The sequence below is a fragment of the Eleutherodactylus coqui genome, chromosome 1 (assembly GCF_035609145.1).
Source record: "Eleutherodactylus coqui strain aEleCoq1 chromosome 1, aEleCoq1.hap1, whole genome shotgun sequence".
In the NCBI taxonomy this organism is placed as follows: Eukaryota; Metazoa; Chordata; class Amphibia; order Anura; family Eleutherodactylidae; genus Eleutherodactylus; species Eleutherodactylus coqui.
Genome location: NC_089837.1, coordinates 160,214,377 through 160,236,047, shown reverse-complemented (window position 1 = coordinate 160,236,047; position 21,671 = coordinate 160,214,377). Strand labels below are relative to the sequence as shown.

Genomic DNA, 21,671 nt, shown 5'->3' with positions numbered 1-21,671 from the left:
CGCAAATTAAAGTGGTGAAACGCGTCGAGCAACAAAATACGAGAAACAGCATACAAAAAGGGAATTTGAATCTTTTGGGTTGAATATTCCTAAAACGACCCTTACTTATAGAGGGGAGGTTGTTTCATACTCTTGGGAGGCTCTCTCAGAGGTTGTCATAATACATCCCTAGTAACCTCGGGAGATGCTCCTTATGACAAAGACTAACCCCGACTCTTTATTTTAGGATTTGGTTGTGCATCTCCAACCCTCCTCAGTAAAAATTGTGAAGAAACGGATATATGAGTCACTAAAATTGAACCCACTTACGGTGTGTGGGCCTTATAAACATCAAAAAAACAACAACCGGGGATAATCAAACCTCATATACCCTGAGTGCTAACACACTCCTGCTCCATGCCCCACTGGCAAAAAGCAGGACAAGAAACTCTGTGGTCATTGGTGACCAGATATTACAAACACCCACACACACAGTGTGATTGGACACTTACCTTTAGTGACGGTGTGGTTGGATGGTTTACACCACGCCCCTTACTTTTTTTTTTTTTTTTTTTTTTTGTTTTATGTGTTGTGCCCCTATGCGTGTATTTTAACAAGTTCTAAATAAAATTTGTATCTTTTAATTTAAGTCACCACTGTGAAAGGGCAAATTTGAGTTAAACTTGGAGACTTTTACTCTGCCTACTCTGTGAAATATTGTTGACTGTGTGTTCGAATGGCAGGATTCCTATCACAAAGCATAAGTACGACACAATGGATGTCAGATGCCGATACGTTTTTTTCAGAAACGGATTACACATCTAATTCCAATAACTTTTCAATTCAGGCTACTTTCAAAGAACTCACTTGTACCTACCGTGAATACGTCAGGGGCTGGTGGGAAATCAAGGGTCTTTCTAAATACGAGGAACATAAAATCGTTCCTAGGGGATTAAGAAATAATACACTTCCCCCTCCTAGGTGTAGGAACCCCGACTTCCTCAAAAAGTGGGAAACCGAGGTTACAGAGTCCTCATTACGACTTATCAAACTTCTAATTGAAGAAGAACAAGTAACTCTCACCAAAAGTAAAAAATTACTAGAGGAGCTTATTGAGAAATCAAAAAAATTCTCATCAGACCCAGAGTATTCGAACCTTGAAAAGAATCTTCAGGAGAACATTGCAAAGTACACCCAGAATATTAAAGATAGAAAACACACATTATTCACCCGAGACCTGACTGATTTCCGGGAAAATCGAGCATACACCAGCACGGGCAGACAACCTGGTGCCGAGCCAAGCTCTTCAGAAACTGAGCAATCAGACAACGAGAAATCTAGAACACAACGCAGACAGCGACCACCTAGAGCAGGGCGAGACCAGGGGAGACGGAGAGGTCAGGGACGCACAAGGTCCCAGTCACAACATCCCTCAGAGTTTCCAATATCACAATATTTTTTGAGGGATCGCCGGAACCCCCTAGACAACTATTGACGGCACCGGATAGACCCGACGAACTCGACAACGACAAAATGCAGATCATTAATATATCTAAACATCAACTCACCTGTCACGAGATCCGGGTCTTGGAGAGGGGGCTGTCCTTTGTCCCGACGACCTGCTACGAGCCGTTCGTCTGGACAAAGGACATCTCCCTCTTCATGAGAAAGCTCAGATGGAGGAAATATCATGCGATCCAAGATCGTAAAATGGCTAACGAACTAGGTGTATCGGTCTCTGATATCCCTGCAATCAGGGACCTCCAAAGTTTGGAGGAAGACTCGTCTGGACCAATCATATACACTGACTGTAGGCCAACAAATAGATCTCACCCCCCCACAATGAGTTGCCCCGAGTTGGATATCTTTGAGAATTTGGTACAAATCAAATCTCTAATATTAAAAACTACAATATGAGTCCAAATGAAAAGAAGGCCTTGAAAGCCCTAGAAAAGAATGAGGACATCATTATTAAACCGTCCGATAAAGGCGGCAATGTGGTTATACTAGACAGAGACAGTTACATCAAAATGTGTACCGACATTCTTGATGATGTAACCACATATGCTGTTCTGGAGGAAGATCCTACGGACAAATTCAAACAAACATTAGACCAAATTCTCATGACCGCTAAAGAATCCAAACTCATAAATGAACGTGAGTTGAAATTTATGACTGTGGACACACCGAGACTGGCCACTTTCTACACCTTGCCAAAGATACATAAGGGGACGAACCCCCTAAAAGGACGCCCTATCGTCTCTGGCATTGATAATTTAACACAGAATGCCAGCAGGTACCTAGACAAGGTCCTTAGACCATTTGTGTCATCTCTTCCCTCATTTGCGCAGGACACAATGGATGTCCTGCGTCAGATAGAGGGAATAGTGGTGGGTCCGGAAACAATGATAGCGAGCCTTGACGTTGAAGCTCTGTACAGCTCTATTCCTCATAACATAGGACTGAAAGCCACCTCACATTTTCTAACCCAAAGAGGCCGACATCTACAGCAGCATAGTGAGTTCGTAATGGAATTATTAAGTTTCATCTTAACACACAATTATTTTCTTTTCAACAGGAAATTTTTCCACCAGCTCAGGGGCACCGCAATGGGGACCTCTTGTGCCCCCACCTACGCCAACTTGCTCCTGGGCTGGTGGGAAGAGAAAATCGTTTTTTACAGCGACATGCCATGGTCCACATACATCCTCACATGGATTAGATACATTGATGACATCTTAATATTGTGGACCGGCACCAAACGGCTCTTTGATGAGTTCGTGATTTGGCTCAATGACAATGATTTAAACTTACGTTTTACAGCTGCAATAGTTGAAAATACGATGACATTCTTGGACATCAGTATTAAAATCGAAGCAGATGGCAAACTCACGAGCGATCTATATCGTAAAGAAACCGCCACCAATAGCCTCTTAGCCTGGGACAGTTACTACCCTTTTCCTCTACGACGAGGCATCCCTAAGGGCCAGTTCCTAAGAGCAAGACGCAACTGCTCCGATGACAATTGCTTCAATAGGGAATGTGACAAACTCCACAAGAGGTTCCAACAACGCAAATACCCTGTTGAAATCTTGAATACAGCCGAACAACATGCCCGCATATGCAACAGGAGTTCTCTTCTCATTCCAAAACAACGGCCAGATAATAAAAACGTAATTAGGATCATTGGCACCTATGATACTGGACACCAGGAAATTTTCAATATCCTTAAGTCTTATTGGGAAATTCTCCAGAAAGACGAGGATATCAAACAGTACATTTCTGATCTTCCCAAAATCACCTATAGACGTGGCCGGAACATTCGCGACCATGTGGTGAAAAGTCATCTGAAACCGACAATCCCCTGCAAGAACTGGCTCGCACGTTCAATTCCAACTGGGACCTTTAAATGTTCTAAATGCCTGGCATGTAAATACATCCTTAAAGGCAATTCCTTTACCGCAAACGCTACAGGCAAGAAATATGAAATACGCGATTTCATCAATTGCCTGTCGACTAATGTAGTCTATTTGATTACATGCAGTTGTAAAAAACAGTATATCGGAAAAACACGTCAACAACTACGACGGAGAATACTGGGTCATATTGGCAATGTAGGGAGGAAAGAGATCACCTCCGTAGCAACCCACGTGTGGGAACATCATAATGGAAACGCTGAATGATTGGTAATCCAAGGTATTGAAGTAATCAGATCGGATGGTAGAGGCGGCAATCCTGATAGCCTGCTACTCCGCAAAGAGGCTAATTGGATTTTCCGGTGTGGAACCACACAACCAGTCGGGCTAAATGAAATTTTGTCATTTAATTGCTTTATCTAACAAACAACCCCCCAGCACTTTTTCCGTTTTTGTGCCTAAAAATTACATTTCTGAAGAAACCCCCATCCACGGTCGTCATGCGATACAACATAAGACCACAGGTGATGGTCTATCATCCACCCTCAGCAAACCTTATGGTTTTATCAAATTATCCGCTAGTATCCCTATGGTTTGAATCAAGAATGTATCATACTTACCTAAAATCCTTGGGTCACAAATGTAAAACTAAATGAATCCTGTAATACCTATTATTATATTACCAAAGAGGACCAACTCAATACAAACAATACCCGACACCGGTTTTTTTTTCCCATAAGTAACTTTAATAGGAATAACCTTTTTGACAGATTCCTCTATCTACCCACTATGAGCTCTGAGTAATACATTGAATATTGTGGAGCCCACTAACTGTCCCATATATAGGGATCCTGTTACCCCACTATGGACCAGTCCGGCTATTTTCGGTCACTTTGGGATATCCATCACGGGTTACTTAGTGCATCTCATCACGAGTACCCGCAAGTGACCACACCTCCTCATCAAAAATACCATGACGCTATGTTAATATGAGTCCTGAGAGGCGGCTCTATACAGAGTATCACGCCCAGATGATGCGTCATGCGTGGTGACGTCGCAGCGCACCACGCCATGACGTCACCTCACGTGGACGTAAGACCTCGGCGCTATGCATGATGAGACGCATATGCGTCTCAAGAGACGCCGTGCGTCATGACGTCATCCACGTCTGTGCAGCGCTGTACGTCGGGGGGCGGAACGTAGGATGCGCTCCACGGCCACCCTAATATACGGACTCACATGAGTGCCGCGGCCGATGATAACTGGCCTATCCCGTCCTTGTGGCCGTCATATCGCGCACCGCATGTGTGCAGCGTCACGACGGGGAGGCGGACATACCACCCGGCGTCACTATGGTTGCCATGGTGTTACTACACACGTCACGGCAATACACACCCACTGACGTATAGCAGGATTCTGATTGGCCCACGGACACTGGGGAGGCGTGGAGGAAACGACGGGCCCCCTTTGATCCCTCCTATAGACGATGTCATCACAAGCACAGTCCGTATCGATCGTCACACCTGAATGGACGATCGCACCCACAACATAAGACTATTTACATACAATGGACTGTTCAGGACCCCTGATCCAGAATTGGGCTCATGCGGAGTCCAATAACAATAAGCCAATTCATCTCACACACACGATGTGTAAATAAAGGGGTGTATTCTACTATGATAGGTGGACAGGTGGGTCACACCCTCTTGAAGGAGGGATTTGGACTATATAAGGCAAGCATCTTGCATCCAGAGCTCATTCCCTAGCCTACCATCCGGGCTACGGACACCAGCTTTTGTTATTTTTATCTTGTATCCATCCTTCTCTTCTGTCAATTTTGACAATCTGGGAAAAGAAACCTGGGCGGGTATCTTCAGACAAGCTCCTACACGTAATGGGCTAGTAAATCACTAGTCCATTTATGTGATAGTTGAAGAAGTAGCAGACTTTTTATCGGGGGGTTTCTACGGAGGAGCAGAGGGCTTGTGCTTATTTCCTTTCCCCCTTTTTTGGGTGATACGTGTCCTGAATAGGCACAAGCACAAACACCTCTGTGACACCGGTATAGCGCTCCAGTATGCATATCGCATAGGACGAACCGGCTGACTAATCTCTGGACAGAGACGGATTGCTCTAATACCACTCTACTTTACTCACAGGATATCACTGCATCCCTATATTCTATTCCTGTGAGTGTTAGAAGACTGAGCATATCCTGATTAGTCCCTGAAACCCCACGATGGACATTTGTATTTAATGTCACTTCGGGTCATTGAGATACGCCACCTCTGGCAAATCTCAAACTAATGCTTACGCTAATAAGAGAAATCTGGGTATTGAGAATACTATCCAGGTGATATCTGACCCTCTAAAAACCTGCTGAAATAACTGGCCCTCTAAAGATTAGGACACTCGTTTCTTTACCAATCAGTCCATTGAAGACCTCATAATATCGTCTATATTGTTCAATCCCAATTTATAATGCTCCTGATGATCCACGCAAATTAAAGTGGTGACATGCGTCGAGCAACAAAATACGAGAAACAGCATACAAAAAGGGAATTTGAATCTTTTGGGTTGAATATTCCTAAAACGACCCTTACTTATAGAGGGGAGGTTGTTTCATACTCTTGGGAGGCTCTCTCAGAGGTTGTCATAATACATCCCTAGTAACCTCGGGAGATGCTCCTTATGACAAAGACCAACCCCGACTCTTTATTTTAGGATTTGGTTGTGCATCTCCAACCCTCCTCAGTAAAAATTGTGAAGAAACGGATATATGAGTCACTAAAATTGAACCCACTTACGGTGTGTGGGCCTTATAAACATCAAAAAAACAACAACCGGGGATAATCAAACCTCATATACCCTGAGTGCTAACACTCCTGCTCCATGCCCCACTGGCAAAAAGCAGGACAAGAAACTCTGTGGTCATTGGTGACCAGATATTACAAACACCCACACACACAGTGTGATTGGACACTTACCTTTAGTGACGGTGTGGTTGGATGGTTTACACCACGCCCCTTACATTTTTTTTTTTTTTTTGTTTGTTTTATGTGTTGTGCCCCTATGCGTGTATTTTAACAAGTTCTAAATAAAATTTGTATCTTTTAATTTAAGTCACCACTGTGAAAGGGCAGATTTCAAAGCAGAATTAAGCATGCTGTGGAATTGAAAACTCAATCATTGAATACATTGACTCATTTCTACAGTACCCTTATACTACCGTAGGAGTTAGTTAGTAGTACTGGTACTTGGAGTGTAAAATGCCTGAGCTATACCATTATAGCAACTAAATTTTAGAAACTTTATAATTTCTAGTTTTTGTTTTGGCAAGAAAAGTATTGTTGCCAATTTTATTGAAACTTTAGTACTTTTTGTTTACATACAGGTTGTTCTGCACAACCAAAACTGTGCTGTCTAGGGCACGATGATTCCTGTTTCAGAAGCTGTTTCTGTGACGAGTTCTGCCTTATCGCCAAGGACTGTTGTTCGGATTATAAAACCACTTGCTTATCAGGTATATAACTAATGTGTTGTCCGATGCATAGCTGTGCAGGAATGTGTGTCATTTATTCCATTTGATGTTAGCAATAAAGCCAAACGTGTACTGAAAAATGAAAATTAGAAAATGTATTGGACAAAAGAAAACTAGAAAATGGCTTTTATTTCTGTAATCACTTCAGTTCACTCTGTACTGTGATCCTTTCTCTCTTGTGGACCTGCTATGAAGTGAAGCTGAATGGAACTTCTTGTGAGGCATGATGGATTCAGCTTCTCTTCACACTGCAGAGTGAACTGAAGTAATGACAGGGATAAAATCCCTCTGTAATAAAAAACTCTAATCAATAGACAATTGCCCTGAATAGATTTAGAGGGCTGCAGACACACATTGAAGAGCTGTCCATTCTCATTGACAGAATACAGATTTTCTCTAGCAATAGTCTTCATCTGCATAAGAGGGGTCAGCAGTTCAAGAGTGATTTTCTGTTAATAGCAACCTAAATAATGTTAATTAACACCTTTGCAACATGTGCTGTACATTTATGAAGGATGTGTATGGAGATTGTATGGAGTAGGGTATCTCGATTTGCGTGTTGCACTACGTTATTTTTGGAGCTTGCCTATACTGTTTCCATAGCCCGACTATCACTGGACTAAAATGACACAAACAGTGTAAGGCATATTAATGGGCCATACTTTACCACACCTTCAGAATACCACCCATCATATACCATTGTACCTTACAAATGGCCAGAAGATATACATAATATTTATAAATACTTGAACAATATTAGCAACTTTTCCTTGTTGGTGCTAGATTACTCCCTTACACTGGCACCTATGTAAAATGGGCTAGAGAGATCTCTCTGAACTTTTATAACCAGTTAAAAGTATTAGAAATGGTTAGAAATAGAGATGAGCGAGCGTACTCGGAAAAGCACTACTCGCTCGAGTAATTTGCTTTATCCGAGTATCGCTGTGCTCGGGGCTAAAGATTCGGGTGCCGCTGCGGCTGACAGGTGAGTCGCAGCGGGGAGCAGGGGAGAGCGGGCGGGAGAGAGGGAGAGAAAGATCTCCCCTCCGTTCCTCCCCGCTCTCCCCTGCAGCTCCCCGCTCCGTGGCGGCACCCGAATCTTCAGGGACGAGCACAGCGATACTCGGATAAAGCAAATTACTCGAGCGAGTAGTGCTTTTCCGAGTACGCTCGCTCATCTGTAGTTAGAAACCATCTGGTTTTACATTTTTCTTATAAGATCCAAAGTCTGAAACAGTTTGCAGCTTACCCAATTACAAACCACATAGTGTCCTGCCAAATAGGGCGGAATAGACCCCATGATGTACCACAAGCCATGGTAAATTCCACACAAAAATTCACCAGCTACCTGCGGATTTTCATACAAAGTTGAATATTACTTAAAACCTGCTTGCATTTCTGCTTCAAAATCCACAGTTAGATCTGAGGAATTTAGCGTTGAATCCCATGTGATAAGAGTGCTTTTCAGACTAAGAGTTGGTGGTTTGCTGATACTCCTTGGTATTGGAGTTACTCCAGTCTATTTAGTGCTGTTTCTATTTCACATTTGTACAAATATGCCTGGTCCTCCAGAAGACAAGATCAGAAAGATCCCAAAAATTTGTGACACTTTACCTCAGTATTTCTGGAGCTATTCAAGGAAGCCCATGTAAAGACAAAATAAAGAGTCTAAAGGCCCTTTTACACCGCCCGAGAATCTCTAACATAGTATGTTAGACTGTCACAGCTGTGGCAGAGGATTCCTTCATCCCCGCGGTTCCCGCGGGGACATAGGAAACTCCTGCCACAGCTGTCACAGCTGTGGCAGAAGTCCGGGGCATTCTCCATATCTTTTCAATGGGGCTAGCGCTGCTGCCGCTGGCCCCATTGAAAAGACTGGTGATGTCTCAGCGATATCCCAGCGATTTTTGGGTATCTGCGTGCGTTTTTCTCGCACTGCGATACGAGACTTTAACTTTAGAATCGCATCACAGTGGAGAAAAAACCACCAGTAGGTGGGAGCCCTTACAATGTCTTTAAGTTGACTTGCTATTCTTCAATAAGGCTAGGGCTACACTGTGACACTACAGGGGTAGCTTAACCAAAGATCGCTATGTAATCCTGCAATCTGGCACTTACATTGAGATGAATGGGGTCACAGCGCGGGTTGCAACCGGTGATCACAGCAAGCTGCAACTCACACTGAGACCCCGGTCATCTGAAGGCGCTACAATGTTGTAGGGCTACACAGCAATTTTCGACTGCGTGACCCCTTTGGAGGCCAAAGTTGCCATGCAACCCTAGTTTAAAGTTACTGGTGTTCAACATTTGGGTCATGTTGTAGTTGTTCATGAGCCAGCATGGGTGCACATTGTTTCGATTTATAGATTTACTAATTATCCGATACTTTTCCAGTGTTTTTGATAATTTTTTTTTATACATTAAAATCAATAAAGGTAAAACAACTGGGTCTCCTCACACAAGGATATCTTCTTTACAATCAAACACAACTACTGAAGTCATACTCAGAACAGAATTCATACAGAACACCAGCGCAGAGACGTCAGCAGAACTATGTACAAGATCTGAACGCAGCACCGCTGTGACTATGACACCGGGTCACACAGCAACGATGCAGTCTGTAGAAGCGGAAAGTTTGAATGCAACTACAGGATCAAAAGGTAGGTGTGTATATATGGATGTCTATAACGACCACCGTATAGATCAGTACTTTCATTCATTAAAAGGAACCTGTCATCAGTTTCATGCTGCCATAACCACAGGTGCATAGGAAATAGTAACAAGTTCCCTCAATTAAAATTTAGCTGCAATCTTTCACAGAAAAGGTAGCTTTAACAAGAGCTAGGAAGAAGTGTGCGCTAGATGACTACTTTCCCGCTGTACCCACGTGCAGAGCCCAACTGGGTTATAGTAAGTGCCCCCCTGAAAGGCTCCAGTGGTAATAGTGACCCCATTAGTGGTCTCAGTAGTAATAGTGCCCCTGTTAGTGGCCTCAGTCATAATAGTCATCCCATAGTGGCCCCAGTATTAGTAGTGACCCCCATAGTGGCCTCAGTATTAATAGTGACCCCCATAGTGGCCCTAGTATTTATAGTGACCCCATAGGGGCACCAGTATTAATAGTGACAATCCTAAGTGGCTCCAGTGGTAATAGTGACCCATGTGCTGGCATCTTTGTGCCTGGAACACAAATGCCAGAGAAGAGGTCAGTGGTGACACTGCTTATGTAGTACCCCAGAGTTGGGTACTACTGCACTTCAGTGGTTATGTAAAGGTTTAATTTATGTTGATTTTAATGTATTGTAAAGTTAGTGTTCTCATGTTATAATAATGTGATTTCATGCCTCACTGTATGACAATGTTCTCCAGTCCCTTATCAAGTATAGGTCACCTAGCAACAGCTGGGGGAGTGGTTAGCCAGGCTTAGCCAGAATAGAGGGCCTGGGATTGGCAGTTTAGATCCCCGTTGCAGGTTGAGCTAGCGAGGCAGTATAAAAGAGAGAAGTGGGCAGAGCTAAGTCAGTCTGGTCCGCTCAGAGGAGACTAAAGGCGACCGGAGAGTAGAAGAAAGCCTTTGCTGAGACAGAGCCAGCCAGTGCAGTGAGAAGTAAATAACATCTCAACTGTGAGTACTCAAGAGTCAGGACTGTTAACTGAGAGCATCAGAGGGAAAAGGAAAAAAAGGACAAGTTAAGAAGAGGTAAGAAAACTAAGTCAGACAGTCATAGGCACCACCATGGAGAAAAGCTGGAATGAACAGCAGAGGGTAGTTTTCTGGTACTTATACCCTGAGGAAAATGCAGAAGTGATTAATGCCTGCAAATGTAACTGTTTATCACAAAGTCATTTTATGTGAACTGTTGAAAGCAAGTTAATCTGAACTCTCATCTGCTCTTGAGGAAAAAAGCTGTTTTTGTTTACTCTGCAACCTGACTCCTGGAGTCCCTTTCCACCAACTTACCATCTGCACTGAGGTACTATGCTACGTGCTCCAGAGGCATAGAGGTTCTAACTCTGTTACATTTATTTCTCGACTTTTTGTTGTTATTATTATTTTTGTACAGAACAGGTGCCTATCTGGATACTGACTGGGGTCACAACAAAGCAACATCTTCCCCTACCCGACTCCATGGGTAGTGCACCACTGGTGTATCACCATCTTACTCTGCCTGACCTCATGGGCAGCATGCAATAAGAACCGCCAAATATACCACTGTGTAGCACTGCACCAGACCGTGTTTTACCTTATAGGAGGAGCAGCAGAGCCACTGTGACTACCATCTCATTTCCCGCTGCTCCCCCTCCTAGGTCCAGTACGGGTCGCTAGACTTACATCAGCGACAGTTACTGTTGCCAGACCAGGGCTACAAGTTACTTAAATGCTCATTGGGGTCAGAATAATAATACAAAAAGAAAAAAACTTTTCTCTTCACTGCGCTACACTCCCAACCCAAAACGTCCTGTGGGAATCAGCAATTCTTTTTGTATTATTGTTCATTTCCCTATTTGTTCATTGAAACTTTTTGGGGCACTTTTCGCGCTGCTGCTCTCTAGATGAGGTGAGGAAGAACTATTGGATTCTTTAGTATTAGCTTTTCTGGATAATACTCCACCCATCGGCAAAGAAACCCTCTAAAGGTGAACTGGGATTCCCGGTGCAGGTGGGACACAAACTTAAGTTTGTTGCCCCGCCTGACACCCGGTAAGTAGAATCCGATTTAGTACTGATTTTTTTTCATTTTTGTGATGGCGCTCTCCCTAACTTTTGTTTCTATTGGGGTCAGAATAGGCCTCCTGCTGCCCAGGATTGTGGAACAGCATCCCAAATTTTGGATTGTCAAATAGAATGTGGGAAAGTTAGGAGCCATACATAATGGACACATGCAGAACACATATTTTGTCATATTTCACAGAAAAATGGTGAAACATGCAGCACCATTTCTCCCATCAAAATGATAGACATCTTGGAGGAACCTGATCAATAAGTCAATGGGGTCATAGAATCATAGAATGGTGGAGTTGGAAGGGACTTCCAGGGTCATATGGTCCAACCCCATGCTCAATGCAGTAGTCACTAAGTCATCACCGACAGAAATTTGTCCAGCCTTTGTTTAAACACTTCCATTGAAGGAGAACTCACCACCTCCCGTGTCACCATTAATCACCCTTACTGTCAGAAAGTTTTTTCTAATATCTAATTTGTGTCTCCTCCCTTTTAGTTTCATCCCATTGCTTCTAGTCTTTCCTTGTGCAAATGAGAATAGGGCTGATCCCTCTGCACCGTGACAGCCCTTTAGATATTTGTAGAGAGCTATTAGGTTTTCTCTCAGCCTTCTTTTTTGCAAGCTAAACCTTACCAGATTCTTCAACCATTCCTCATAGGACATGATTTGCAGACCGCTCACCATCTTGATAACTCTTCTCTGAACTTGCTCCAGTTTGTCTATGTCTTTTTTAAAGGGCGGTGCCCAGAACTGGACACAGTATTCCAGATAAGGTCTGACTAAGGAAGAGTAGAGGGGGATAATTACCTCACATGATCTAGACTCTATGCTGCTCTCTGCTTTGTTGACTCATACTTAGTCTATGATCTATTAGTATACCCACGTTTTTCGCATGTTCTGCTGCTTAGCCCAATTCCTCCCATTCTGTATGTGCTTTTTTTCATTTTTCTTGCCCAGATGTAAGACCTTTGCATTTCTCCTTGTTCAATACTATTCTGCTAGTCTCCGCCCACTGTTCATGATTTTCTAGATCTGAATACTCTCTCCCTCTTCCATAGTGTTAGCTATCCCTCCTAGCTTTGTGTCATCTATAAATTTGATCAGTTTCTCATCAATTCCCTCCTCCAGATAATTTATAAAAATGTTGAACAACACTGGGCCTAGGACAGAGCCTTGTGGTACCCCACTTGCTACATTCTTCCACTTGGATGTGGAAGAATGTATCCAAAGGCTTTTGGCCTTTGTTGCAAGCCTTAATTCAGTATTAGCTTTAGCTTTTCTGACACTTGACGTACAGTTTCTGCAGACCGCATTATATTCTTCTTTGGATATTCCCCCCTCTTTCTATTTAATAAACATATTTTTCTTCCTTTTTATTGTGTGCAAGTTCTGTGTTCATCCATCTTGGTCTCTTTAAATGCTTCCCATTCTTCCTTCTTTTAGGGATTGTTAACGATTGTGCTGTGAGAATCGCATTTTGCAATATTTTCCAACTTTCTTGGACATTTCTGTCCTTAAGAACATCCAGCCATTGGATTCTTCCTAATCTCTTTCTAAGTTCATTAAAATCTACCTTTCTGAAATCCAACCTTGAGATTTGAGTTTTCTTAGGTCTTCCCCACTTTTTATCCAAAAAATTAAAGGATAGCATGATCACTGCCTCCTAAGGTCCCAGCCACCATTACTTCCTCAACCATTCCCTCCCTGTTGGTAAGAATTAGGTCCAAGATAGCAGATCCCCGTGTTTTCTCTTCTATCTTTTGGAAGATAAAGTTATCAGCAAGAGCAGATACGAATTTGTTGGATCCATTACTTTTACCTGAAAGAGATTCCCAACAATTGTCTGGATAGTTAAAATCTCCCATGATCACTATGTAATGCTTTTTTAAGAGTTTGGCCATCTGATGTAGAAAGAGTTCATCAATATCTTCTGCTTGTCCAGGTGGCCTATAGTAAATGCCCACAATGGTGTCCTTTCTGTTGTTCACTTCTTGTATTCCTACCCAAACAATTTCTACAGAGCTACCATGCTCTGAAGCTTGAAACTCTGTGGAGATGAATGTTTTCCTAACATACAACGCAACACCTCCTCCCCTTTTTTAAGGTCTGTTTCTTATAAATAAGTTGTATCCTTCAAGCCTTGTATTCCAATCATGTGTATCATTCCACCAAGTTTCCGTGATGCCTATAACATCATATTTCTCTCCCTATGCTATGAGCTCCAATATTCCTTCTTTGTTTCCCATGCTCTGGGCATTTGTGTAAAAACATTTTAGTTTGTGATCGGGGTCTCTTGCTCCTCTACTTTTCTTCAGAATTTTTTGTCTTTCTTCTTTCTTTCCACTTCTAATAGCGAGGTTCTCAAATGTATTAATTAGCTGTGTATTTTTACCTGGCCTTTCACTTCCCTTCCCATATTGTTTTAGTTTAAAGCTCTCCTAATTAGTAAAGCAAGGCTCCCACCAAATATATGCTTACCTGTTTTTGTAAGGTGCAACCCGTCTCTAGCAAGCAATACATCATATAGGTGATTCACTCCATGGTCTAGAAATCAAAATCTTTGCTGACGGCACCATCAACGTAGCCAGTTGTTCACCTCTAGAATTCTTATTCCATAGCCACCCACTGGGAGAATGGATGAGAAAACCACCTGTGCTCCTAGTTCCTTCACCTTCTTTCCGAGGTCTTCAAAGTCTCTGCAGATAGTTACAAGGTGCTTTTTTGCAGTCATTTGTCCCTACATGGATTAGTATGAATGGGTGGTGTTCTCTAGGACTGTAGAGTCTTGATAGCCTATCAGACACATCTTTTATTTGTGCACCTGGAAGACAGCACACCTCTCATGAGGTGTCAGGTCTCCAGACAGAAGCCTTTGTTCCTCTCAATAGGGAATCCCCCACACACACCACTCTCCTTTTCTTCTTCATAACAGTACTTCTTTTTCTCCATTTAAGAGGACTCTGTGTGCTTACTACACAGTTCTTTGTGGGGAGAGTCATTTCTTGCTGTACCTCTTTCTCCTCTGCTCGGTTCTTTGTGGGTAGAGTCATTTCTTGCTGTACCTCTTTCTCCTCCGCTTTGTTCTTTGTAGGTAGAGTCATTTCTTGCTGTACCTCTTTCTCCTCTGCTCTGTTCTTTGTGGAGAGAGTCATTTCTTGTTGTACCTCTCTCTCCTCTGCTCTGTTCTTTGTGGGTAGAGTCATTTCTTTCTGTACCTTTTTCTCCTCTGCTCTGTTCTTTGTGGAGAGAGTCATTTCTTGCTGTACCTCTTTCTCCTCTGCTCTGTTCTTTGTGGGGGAGTCATTTCTTGCTGTACCTCTTAGCCTCTGTTCTGTTCTTTGTGGGAGAGTTATTTCTCGCTGTACCTCTTTCTTCTCTGCTCTGTTTTTTTGTGGGTAGAGTAATTTCTTGCTGTACATCCATTTTCCAATTCCATTGTAGGAATGGGAAAACAAAAAAATCAAATCCGACCTATGAATGGTGTCCGACAAACTTCTATTATGACGGGTCCATGCAGCTTCCATCATGCCTTCTGGCATTTTCCTGGATGAAACAGCTCAGAATATTGAGCTATGTTGTTCTGGAGTTTGGGATAGATCTGTGTGAGAGGCTCTAAAAGTTAGACTGGGCTTACTGTACTATATACATATAGCACACTGCAAACATATTAAACATATGGCACATTCTTATGCTTACCTACTTTCTTTTGCTGGTAGGATATAGTTGGACTTAGAAGGTAGCAGACCCTGGAACAACTAAGCACCCCCTTCAAGACGTGACTGCCAAATCTATTATACTAAGTCCTTCATTGTTTGTTTCTCAAATGAGGAGTGGAGGGGGAGTAATATACAATGACTTCCTGTGGACTCACCTCCATGGGTGTCGGCTGCTGCCCTAAAGGGGTTTCCAGGGTTAGAAAAGCATGACCGCTTTCTTCTAAACACATTGCCACCCTTGTATATGGGTTGCGTCTAGTACTGCAACTCAGCTCCATTCACTTCAATGGAGCTGAGTTGCAATTTCAGACGCAGCCCTATACACAAGGGTGGCGCTGTGTTTGAAAGTAAGCTGCCAAGTTTTTCTAAGCTTGGACAACCCTTTAATGCAGCCAGGAAAAACACAGTCTTTGGAAGCTCAGTATAAATAAGAGAGGGAGGTGGGACTAGCAATCGATTGGGGGGACTGGACATTAAGCTCAGCCCTGATTGTCCTGTGTGTCTGGATAGGGTGAGCAAGGGACTCAAGTTACAAATTAAAAGTATAAGATCAAACAGGGGCGCCCGCTGTGTGGTTTAGGAGAACGTATGTCCAAGCGACAATCTGTCCGTTTGTCTGCGCCTGCCCATGTGGTTCAACTTGATTGGCAAGTATCTCCCTATACACAAATATGTAATGCAACTTCATCAGTACAGTTTGTCATTTTATACAAAAATGTATCAAAACCAAAACAGGTGAGACAAATGAACCTCCTAGCATGGTGCCAGTGCTTTCTTCACAATCAACTACTGAAGCCATACCCAGCAGAGAAATTTTATGGAGCGCCAGCCCTCAGACGTCAGTACCACCGACTACAAGAAACACTGCTGCCACTAGGACACCAAATCACACAACGATGCTGCAGTCTGTAGAAACTACAAGTTTAAATGCGACTACAGGATTAATAGGTAAGTCTGCAAGATCCATTGAATTTAATCATTCATTTAATAGCATTGAATTTAGAAACCAACTATAAATCCTTGCTTTACACACACAGCATTGTATAATATAATTAATATAACCAGATAGACCAGAGTAATCTCACTTGGTTTTCCACCTTGGATTCAGACCTTCCTTTCATCAGACTTCAGAATATTATTGCACAAAAAGAAAATAAAGACATGATAGCTTGTAACAAGTGTTAAAACAAATGTCTCCATGTTGCCCCCTTGAAGTGTGCTGACCATGCTATAATTGTCTGTTGCACTACATGGTCTACATTGGTGCTACAGATGCAGGAAGAGAGGGGTCCAATATTGCACTGGTGGAAGGTTCCCTGTGAGGCACAGATTGCACTTATTTTTCTCTAGTGGTGATCTCTTAAAGGGGTTGTCCCGCGGCAGCAAGTGGGTCTATACACTTCTGTATGGCCATATTAATGCACTTTGTAATGTACATTGTGCATTAATTATGAGCCATACAGAAGTTATAAGAAGTTTTTCACTTACCTGCTCCGTTGCTAGCGTCCTCGTTTCCATGGAGCCGACTAATTTTCGGCGTCTAATGGCCAAATTAGACGCGCTTGCGCAGTCTGGGTCTTCTTCTTTTCTCAATGGGGCCGCTCGTGCAGGATGCCGGCTCCGTGTAGCTACGCCCCGTCACGTGCCGATTCCAGCCAATCAGGAGGCTGGAATCGGCAATGGACCGCACAGAAGCCCTGCGGTCCACCGAGGGAGAAGATCCCGGCGGCCATCTTCAACCGGTAAGTAAGAAGTCACCGGAGCGCGGGGATTCAGGTAAGCGCTGTGCGGTTTTTTTTTTAAGTCCCTGCATCGGGGTTGTCTCGCGCCAAACGAGGGGGGGGGGGTGTTGAAAAAAAAAAAAACCCGTTTCGGCGCGGGACAACCCCTTTAAGCCTACATCCCAGAATGATATTGACCTTGAAGAAGAGATCTGCTACACTGCAGTCTGGGGCAATTGGAGCTGAACTGCACTGCTTCTGCTGAGAGTATTCTGTGTAGTACCTGCTGGAATCCAGTGAATGTATCTACTGAACTGTGCTGGATCATGGATGCAAACCCTGCTCTTATGTTCTGCATTAACCTGTTTTTACACCTGCATTAGGGCTCAGTTCAGGGTTTGTGTTTCTCTGCTCCATTTTTGGAGGAGAGAAACTGAAATAAAACAGAAAAAAATTGCTATTGATTTCTATAGGGTTTCAAAAAACGGAAGACTTCAGTGTGTTTCCTTTCCGTTAGGTTTCAGCTTTTTTGGACAGGAAAAAAATAGCGCTGTCCACAGCATTATTTTTCAGTCCCTAAAAATGGAAACGTGACTTAATAAAAAAGAAGCCTTCCCGTTTGCTTTCCATTTTTTTGACACCTTATTGAAATCAATGGTGAAAAAAATGAATGTTTATTTCTATTTGATTTCAGTTTTGCTCTTCTAAAAATGGAGCAGAAAAATGGAAACCCTGAACTGAACCCTAACGCAGCAGTCTTATCTGTATTAAATAAGAAGCAAGAATTACACAACATTCACAATATGTACAAAAGAAAACATTTCAAAGAAAATAAAACAGATTCAGACATGTCATGGTGGGTTGGATAATGTGCAACCGTATATGAAACCAAGGGGAAAATGGGCCACTTGAATCAAAACTGTTGCTACTGTTGAATCATTTTGACTTCTTATCACTTATATGGTATTCAATTAAAAATGATGATCTCAAATAATAAATGCAGTCCGGAAATCCACCACTGATCTTTTTTTGTATGTTACTCATTCAGATACAACTACAGCAAGCATACTCAGCACATTATATACATGGAGTACAAGCATTGAGAAGAAAACCACAGAGAAAAGTACATCTGACAGCGTTCCACCATTTGGAAATAACACTACTCGCAGTCAGACTAATCAGCAATTTACTTCCACACCAAGAAACGCTACAGAATTCAGTTCTGCAATGGAGCACAGTACAACTTTGAGTACACAGACAAGTAATATAGCAGCGTCATCACAATCTGAAGAAACTACATTAATAAAGACAACCATAAATGTTCAAAGTAAGTCTAACTATAAAATGTAGTGTTACTGTTTGCATATCTATATGTACGAAAACACAAAGATAGAAAAATGATAATTATTGATGCATGGTACATTAGTACTATGATGTCACATAGATGAGGCTGGCTAGATGCCAAACCGTCACATTTTTTGGGACTATTTGATGTTTTAAATATTACATAGGTTATCACAGATCTTAAGAAGAGGCTGGGGGACAATGGGCTAACTTATACAATGTTATAAAAGAGTAGGAGGTTGAAAGAGTGAAGACAAAGTAGCAAAAGAAAACTGTCACATTCTATTTCAAGTGCAAATGCGTTTTTCAGGGAAACAATACAACTTGCTACTCCATGCTAAGATGTTGTTCTATAAGAAAATATTTAATTCAAGTGTCTGTTACTGTAGGAAATGACAGCTAAACTCCAATTTGTAAGAATATGGCAATTCCCACCAACAGCACTAAATATACCCTTACTGGGGTCAGGCTACTAAAAAATGCATAAGCCAGATAAGAACCAAAAAACCAGAAAAGTTCTAGTAAGTATCCACAAAAGCAATGAACTGCCAGCATAAGCGGACGTAGAAAAATGCAAAAGGTTGTTTATTACCCTGTTACATGAAGACGCGACGTTTCTGCCTGGCTGGCCTTCTTCAAGCTAATACAGAAATCACAAGACATGCTCTATATAGAGGCAGTAACATATACTATTAACCAATCATAGTGATTAATTATAAAGCACAACTGGCAACAACTACCATCAACCAATCCAAAGTGTAAACATGTACTACACATACATTGACTATACAGCGCTGATTACCTTAGCCTCATGTCACTCCCACCATGTTCCATGCCGGCGTATGGTGGTGGTAGTTCCCCATAGTGCCGCAGCGCATGCGTGAGATCGCTGCGCTCGCGAGACGCTGACGCCGCGCCGAGCTCATTTGCCTTTTTGCATTTTTCTACATCCGCTTATGCTGCCAGTTCATTGCTTTTGTGGAGCTAAACTCCAATTTGGTGATTTAGGTATTAAGGCCACTAATTTTTGTATGATAGTTTTTATACAGAAAACAAAATGTATAGCTACCCCTCTCATCCCCCCCTTCTAAACAGAAATAGGTTATTAAATTGAGCCTTATAAGGGGTTATTCAGACGTCCGTATATCGGCCGGGTTTCCACGCCCAGCTGATATACGCTGTCCCTCTCTACAGGGGAGAAGATAGGACAGGAGCAGTGCACTGAGCTCTCACCTCCTCTCCGTCCCTTGCCACTGTTTGCAATGGGAGGGGTGGGACAGATGTGGATAGAGGTTCTGCCCCATCCTGCCTCCCCCATTGCAAATAGTGGTGAGGAGGGCGGGAGCTCAGTGCACTGTTCCCGGTACGTCCCGCCTCCGGCCCCTGCATTAAAGATGAAACAGATCTATCAACATCGTGCAACATTTGTCAAGGGAAAGAAGGGACTGGAGAAGGGAAGAAAAACTGTTAGATAACTGGCATCAAAAGTCCCCCTGATGATAAATACCATGCACTAATAAAAGCTATTGCATGGACACTACAGTGTTGGAACAATGGGGAAGATTATTATTTCCGTACATTTACAGTTTAAAACCAGATCAGCAGCCAGAAACCGCGCAAAATTTTATTGCAATGGTGCACATTGTGTAATAGACTTTGTCCTTCAATCACCTTTTGGGTGTCTTACTTTAGATCAATATTTTGCACCAAAATAATGGTGCATGCCATTAATAAAACTAGCTTATTTTAAGACTCTTCTTAGGTACGCCCCTTTTTCTAGACATCTTTCGCAACTCTCCAGTGAGGCGGAAAAAGTGTCTAAGACACATTATAAATCTGACACAAGGTATGTGCATGAGTTTTTGGCGCAAGTTGTGTTAGAGTTCTGACACATTTTTCTTTGTATGTTCTCATCTCTCTGTGTTTGCATGGGTTTACTTCCACATAAAACGTAGATTAATGGGCCCCCTGGTTTAGAAGTGAAATGAATGCCTCTGGGGTCAGTGACTGACGACAGTCCCTGTGGAATATGTTGGAGCTATATAAGCATGGAGGATTTCCATTTTACATGCTAGTAAGAGTTCTTATCAATACTTTGCCATAACTTGACAGCATTCTATGTGAGATTTTGCTAAATGATTGTACAAGACATTATTATTTTGATTTCTGTACAGCAGTCAACATTTCAACTCAACTGAAATGTGTATTTTGTACTAGCAGAAATTAAGAACCTCACTGTATTCAACATCACCACCACTTCTGTATGTTTGATGTGGGAGAAAACAGATGTGAATGAAAGTTCTTATCTAATCCGGATCCTGGAAGAACCGTCATTTAATAGAATTGTGACTGCAACTTCTGATACAGTTGGAGGTCTAATACCTGGGAATTATTATACCTTTGTAGTCTGTGTCATTGTTGGTAATGCAGAAGGAAAAAACAGTTCTATATCTACATATACAAGTAAGTATTCAAATGGAAGGTATGGTATCAGTAATGTTAGCATTAGGGGTTTACATATGTACAGAATAGTGTGTGAAGTGCTGCGTAATATCTGTATAGCAAAATAAAAATCTTCAGATAAAATAGTCCAATATTTTTAAAGGGATTGTCTGAACTGATTTTTATAAAGACTTACTCCCCAAGTCTAAAACTAATTGAGCCCATATTTACCTCTCCTGGGTCACCGCAGCTCCAGCACTCTATCCTCCAGTCTCCCCTACAGCTCTGTGTTTACAGGCTGCTGGGGACAGTGAGAGGTGCAGCTTGAGGCTGCTGGGGACAGCGAGAGGTGCAGCTTGCGCATTCATTTTTGCCGGCCCCAGAGGCTTAGGGTGAGAGTTAGTTTTCTTCTTAGGCTTACATAATGATCTGTAAATGCTGTCATGTTCCAGCGGTAACATGGCAGCATTTACACCTAATAATCTAAGCCTAAAAAGAAAACTAACTCTCACCCTAAGCCTCTGGGGCCGGCAAAAATGAATGCACAAGCTGCACCTCTTACTGTCCCCGGAGCTCCTGGCCAGCGTGTCACTACTCTTCACCCCTTGCGCCGTAGCTGTGCTCGGTCCCAGGGCACTTCTATGCTATGGCTCACGGGCGCCCGGCGAATCACGGTTCTGTCCCGTCCGCCGCCTCCCTTCTGTGTGCCGGCTGTCTTGTGGTCGCCGCCTTTGTGCTCTCGGACGCCCGGTACCCCGCTCACCCCTCCACCGCCGCAGTAGTGCATG

At 42.7% G+C, this 21,671-nt stretch overlaps 1 protein-coding gene across 2 annotated transcripts in view; it reads left to right on the top strand.

Annotated features, from left to right (window-relative positions):
- LOC136627406 (receptor-type tyrosine-protein phosphatase eta-like) overlaps positions 1-21,671 on the top strand; it is a 32,351-nt gene that overhangs the window by 3,766 nt on the left and 6,914 nt on the right. Inside the window, exons 2-6 of one of the 2 annotated variants that reach the window (XM_066602469.1) lie at positions 6,790-6,918; positions 9,372-9,596; positions 16,112-16,324; positions 18,146-18,424; positions 20,659-20,904. In XM_066602469.1, the coding sequence (XP_066458566.1) occupies positions 6,790-6,918; positions 9,372-9,596; positions 16,112-16,324; positions 18,146-18,424; positions 20,659-20,904 (1,092 nt within the window). The remainder of the gene's footprint in view (positions 1-6,789; positions 6,919-9,371; positions 9,597-16,111; positions 16,325-18,145; positions 18,425-20,658; positions 20,905-21,671) is intronic. The other variant, XM_066602477.1, reaches the window with a different exon arrangement.